This window comes from Orycteropus afer, unplaced genomic scaffold, assembly GCF_000298275.1.
Source record: "Orycteropus afer afer isolate SDZICR_OR568_19922 unplaced genomic scaffold, OryAfe1.0 scaffold00018, whole genome shotgun sequence".
Taxonomy (NCBI): domain Eukaryota; kingdom Metazoa; phylum Chordata; class Mammalia; order Tubulidentata; family Orycteropodidae; genus Orycteropus; species Orycteropus afer.
Genome location: NW_006921605.1, coordinates 6,146,466 through 6,152,040, shown reverse-complemented (window position 1 = coordinate 6,152,040; position 5,575 = coordinate 6,146,466). Strand labels below are relative to the sequence as shown.

The following is a 5,575-nucleotide window of genomic DNA, read 5'->3' as shown; positions in this document are numbered from 1 at the left end:
ATGGCACGCTATCTGTAGTTAAAGGGCATGAGCTAGATTGACGTCAATAGGCCAAGTCTCAAAACTCATCCTGCTAAAATGTGGAACAAAACTCAAAATCATAGAAAAAGGCCAGGTTTTTGGTCTGATAGAGCCTGGTGAGACCCCTGGGACTGTGGCCCCTAGCTCCCCTTCAGGTCTGGAATTGAACCCACTCCTGTGGCTTCCAGCCAAACAAGACAGACATATGGGGTGAACACTTACATCAGGGAGATACACTTCTTGGAGCCATCAATCCTCAGAGAACAGAAGACCAGCATTTACACAGGGAGACAGCTCGGGGGGCAGGAGTGCATGGGAGGGAAGGACACAGGGAAGAGGTAACTATGGGGAGGAAGTGGGAAGAGAGCTGTTGCACTGTGGGGAATTGCAGTCAATGTCATGAAACAAAATGCGTATGAACTGCTGTAGAGAAAATGGATTTGCTCTGTAAACTCTCACCTAGATCGCAATAAAAATTTAAAAAAAAAAATGCTGTACAACTTAAGGACAACATCAGCAAGGTCCCTGAGCTTTGCCAGTCTGTTGGAATGGCACATCCTTTGCCGTGTGTTCACGGGAAATCAGAAGCTTATAGATCACAGATAACCAACCAACCGACCCCTCCTCCCGTGGAGTGACCCTCCTCCCGCGGAGTGACATAAACACATTACAGATGTGTATGACCCACTTGTTGTTTGTGTAAAACAAATCATACAATGTATGGCATGCTTACGGCGATGCATGACAACATAAAAGAACGAAGGAGGTCTGGGAGGAAACCCCCAAACTCCTAACAGGCGTGACCCTGCGGAGTGAGGAGGGCTAGGACTGGGGGAAGAGGGACGGGTCAGAGGCAACTTTCTTCCTGTCAAACAGCACGGACTCAGTAACGGCTGTCAGCTGCAGTCAGGCCAGTTCTGGCTCCTGACACCCTCAGTGAGGACCACTCCACGAGGTCTCCAAGGCTGTGACCTTTCTTTCAGAAGCTGAGATTCCCAGGTGCCTCGATCTGCCAACCTTTTCGGCCAACAGTTGAGCACTTAGCAGTCTGCGCCACACAAAGACTCCCAGGTAATGGTTTCATAACTTAAAGTAATTTTAAAAAAGGAAGAAGCACTTGGTTGGGACAGCCCACTCCCCAACTGGACCTGTGCCCCAACCTGTAAAAGGATGGCATGGCCCGGGGGTGGCCAACATCTCTTGGGTGCCTTTCAGTCTTGGGGGTCCAGGAACCTTCAGTGGTGGTGCCTGGGTGCTGAGCGCCCACATGGCATCCCTGCACCCTCCCCCACTGAGGCCATGTGGTCTACTTGCCATTCTGTCCTCGAAGGTCTTGACCATGATGCCGTCAGGCAGTGAGGTAGCCAGCAGTGCCATCTCCTTCCGCACCGTGCTGAAGAACTTCTTAGCTTCTGGAGGCTGGAACTCGATTTTCTTGAAGGAGTGGTTTGCTGGAGGCAGAGAGAGACAGGTGTGTTGGTCCTGGATGGCCCAGCAGCTCCGTCTGCAACTGCCGCCGGGGGAACCTCGGGAGCAGCTGCTGGACGCCCCGGACAGGTGAGTCGACCCACTGCTTCCCACCCGCTACTCCCAGCACCTGGAGTCTGGTGGCCGCAGGGGGCGCGGTCCCGGCAGCAGCCGGGCTGGGCAGGCGGGGGAAGGGCGCACTGCCTGGCCTCCAGCTGTGTTTGCCCAGACGGGAGCCGCCCGCCCAGGGACAGCAGGGTGCACTCACAGGGAGCAAACTCGAGCACGGAGAAGACCTCGCCCTTGGCGCTGGTGAAGGTGACGCCGGGCTTGCCGCCGCACTGCTGGCAGAGCACCGGGGTCTCGCCGGGCCACTCGGCCTTCACGGGGGACGGTGCCTGGGGCCTGTCCTCCCTGCGCCCCGCGTCGGGCGCTGCCTCCATCTTCTCCTCCTCGGCGATGGCCACGTTGTCCAGCGTCTTCCTGAGGTTCTCCTGCAGCTTCTTGATGTCGTCCAGGAACTTCTTCTCCCGAGTGGGCTTCTCGGGCTCCGCCGTCGGGGAGGTGGGCGAGCCCGTCAGCAACTGCTCCACGGTCATGTTCTTCAGGCTCTCCAGGATCCTGATGGCCTCCTTCAGCTCCCGGAAGCTCTTTGGGGGGCCGTCCTTGCCCGCCTTCTCCATCAGCCCCGCCATGGGGGCGGCCATGGCCACGGCCCCCTGGATGGCAGCCGTGGCGGCCTCTTCACTGATGACCACGCCCTTGTCCTCCTCAGGGGCAGCCGGCGGTGCGGCAGCAGGGGTGGGGGGCTCCTCGCTCTTGGGGTGCTCGTCCTCCACCAGCCCATTGTCCGTCTCCCAGCTGTCACTATCGTCTTCCCACTCATCCGAGGACGCCCCACTGGTGCTGCCGTCCACCGAGTCATAGTCAGACTCCTCAATCTCGGACTCGATATTGTACAGGTGCTGGGGTGGGGAGAGAAGCACCAAGGTGACTCAGATGCGGGGACCCCGACAGGGAGCTCCCCCTCACCACCAGGAAGGAACTCTGCCTGGGCACGCTCGTGGGGCCCTGATCCTCACAGCTGATGACTGGGCTCCTGGAGACCTTGGCAACCGTATCCTCTCTCTCCACCTTTCCTGCTCTGGACCTTGGAGGTTGAACCTCTTGGTGCTCCTGGGGCCCTTGGTCTCTGGGGTCACCTTTTATCTGCCCCACTTCCCTCAACAGGACCCCAGCTCAGCCACACCCTGCCTGTGTGCCTGTGGTCAGCAGCTGCCCAATGGGGCCTAGGGGCCCAAGGGGAAAGCGTCAACAATCCAGCCCCACCCCTGAGGGCTCAGGGCAGCTGCCACTGGGACCAGGGTGCCCTTGGCAGGGCTCCATCAGGGAGGGTGGAGCACATGACAGGAGGGATGCAGGGGAGAGCTGGCCTGTCCATATCCTGTCCTGTTCCTGGGAATGGCCTCCTAGACAAAGGGAGAGTTGGGGGGCAGGACAGCTCAAACAAGGAGGCTGAGGTTGGTCCTGAGAACACTGGCAGGGGCCTCCTTGGGCCAGCCTTCTCCTCTTCCTCGGCTGGCTGCCAATGGTTCCCTAGCAATGTGGGTGGGAAAATCTCCATCTCCCTTAAGGGTAACTTCTTAGCATGGGAGATGAGAATCCAGGCAAATGAGGTCTGTGATAATGATAATCTCTCCGCCCCTGGGCAGCTGGAGAACCTGCCGGGTGAGCAGCTGGGGCCCTCATCCTCTGACCTCCCTGACCCAGGGCCATGTGCGTAGCAGCTGTCCTTCCTCTAAGATCTTGGCTACCCCCAAAGGTGACTCTGGTCAGCAAGGTCTGCAAGCAGGTTCTTTCCATTCCCAGGGAGGGGATGGAGGTGGGTATCGCTCCCAGCCCAGTCAGCTGGCCACAGTTTGGGTCCTGGCAGAGCCTCACCTGAGGCAGGATGATGGTCTTTGAGTTGTCGGCCCACACTACCTCCACCTTGCTGCTGACATCCACACGGGCCACCTGGCCCACCGATGGCTGCAGGGCAAACAGGAGAGTCAAGGGTGCGGCTCTCTAGAAGGGTGGGGGCCAGATCCCCGGGAAAGGGAGCCCCAGCAGTAGCAGTGGGTGGCAGGGGACAAGATCATGGGCAACCTAAGTGTGAGAGCTCCCCACTCACACACTGTCCAGCTCACTGTCCACCGAGCTCAGGCATCACCTCTAGGTGAAGGGCCCTCAGGCTCGCAGCACCTGGCTGCTGTGCCCAGGATGGGGGTCCCTGCCCCGCTCGGGCTTTCTGTGCCTCCTCTAACCAGGATCTGCCCCCACCCAGGTTCCCACATCCCCAAATGGGCGTCCTCCCCAAGCCTCTCCCGTATGGTGCACACCCACCCCTCACTCATCAACACAGTGAGGGTCCCAAGACCAGGTTGTTGTGTGAAAATCAGCGTTACGCAAAAATGGAGGATGAGTCCATTGTCACATAACTGCCACACCGCTGAGAATCAACGCCCTTTCACAACACACAACTCTGACCGTGAGTCGCGTCTCAGGCCTTGGCACTCATCACTGCTAGATGTGTGCTGTTAACGAGCAAGATAATCGGATAGCCGACCTTTCACTATTGTCAGCAATGCACGACGTTGTGTAATGAGACAGTCAGTCAGTAAGGAGAAGCTGTACTCGCAACCCCACTCACTGCTCGTCTGACGAGGCACCCAGCTTCCTAACAGACTTCACCAGGGGGGCTCAGGACGTCGGCAGGAATGAAGTTTGATCCCCCAGTCTCTCTGTGGGTGTCAGGCCTGAACAGCACTTCTACTGGGGTCAGCTGCTCTCCTGGGGAGGGTGCCTGGGCAGGGCTGGGAGCCCAGTGGATTCACTTCAGGGGACTGACTCCAAGCCTGAGGCTCGAAGAGGCACCTTGCAGGGAACTTCCAATCCTGTGTCCTGGGGCCACCTGGTGGCTCCCTCAGGAACTGCAGCTGCTGCCCAGGCAGGGAGCATGGACCCACAACTGAACGTGGGGCAGGGAGCACTCACTGTACCTCATCCTCCTTGGGAGGGGCTCCATCCTCAGTGTTGCCGATGCGGATGACGATGTCCGTGGTGCGGAACCGGAAGTCAGGGTGGTCAGCAATGTCATACACACTCACATCCTCCTCTTCTCCGATCAACTGGGGCACAGGACCGGCGGCTGTCAGCCAGGGGCCCCAGCCCGCCCAGCCCACCCTGAGGGGGGGCGCTGCACACACCTCCACGTCATCCCCGCTTGGCCGCAGCTTGAACCACTTCACCATGCAGGTGCGGCCGACGTGGTCCCCAGACTGCACCACGCCATACACAGCAGGGTCTGGGCAACTATGGACTGGGGGCAGAATGCACACGGCTCACCAAGGAGCCCTGGCCGTGGCACCCGCCTGCTGCCCACCAGCCACCCGCATCTCAAACCACATGGGGTCAGAACCCGGCAAAGACTGCAAAGACTGGTCTTCCTGAGGGAGACACTTTCAGAAGGGCATCTCCCCCCTGACTTGGCTTCACTGCCGACCCGCTCCCGTCCGCCCCCAGGCCAGCCCTCTCCAGGAGGCTGGTGCTACCTCGCTTGTCCACCACGAAATCTCCCGGGCAGAACTCATTGTTGTCCAGGTGGTGCACCGGGAAAAGGTCATTGGAGCGGATGTTGCACTCCACGGAGCCATCCTGCCACATGACATCTGCTGAGGTCATGGTGGTCACCACTTCCACGGCCACCCTGCAGGGCAGGGACCAGGATTGAGGCCGCTTCCCCGAGGGACGGCCGACTGTGTCTCTGTGCCCACCCTCACCCCAGGGGCTCTCCAGTAATCAGGCAGCAGGGCTGAGAGGAGGGGACCAGAGTTGTGATACTGGGACAGCACCCCTAGGCTTTTCCACGCTGCCTGGTTCGCTGCCTACACTGTCCTGCGCCCCTGTGCGTCCCCTGGGGCCTGCCCAAGCAACTGCTGGGGTCTAGACAGGCGCCCTGAGCAGCCCTCCCTCCCGCCCCACCTGTCTCTCGGCCCCACCCCCCCACGCGTCTCCCATCCCCATCCCCCACCCGTCTCCCATCCCC

General features: G+C 59.7%; 1 protein-coding gene across 1 annotated transcript in view; it reads right to left on the bottom strand.

Annotated features, from left to right (window-relative positions):
• UBE2O (ubiquitin conjugating enzyme E2 O) overlaps positions 1-5,575 on the bottom strand; it is a 67,487-nt gene that overhangs the window by 5,406 nt on the left and 56,506 nt on the right. Inside the window, exons 10-15 of the mRNA XM_007959624.2 lie at positions 5,082-5,272; positions 4,737-4,849; positions 4,530-4,658; positions 3,430-3,519; positions 1,757-2,453; positions 1,336-1,472 (exon numbers count right to left, since the gene is read on the bottom strand). Coding sequence (XP_007957815.1) covers positions 1,336-1,472; positions 1,757-2,453; positions 3,430-3,519; positions 4,530-4,658; positions 4,737-4,849; positions 5,082-5,272 — 1,357 coding nt within the window. The remainder of the gene's footprint in view (positions 1-1,335; positions 1,473-1,756; positions 2,454-3,429; positions 3,520-4,529; positions 4,659-4,736; positions 4,850-5,081; positions 5,273-5,575) is intronic.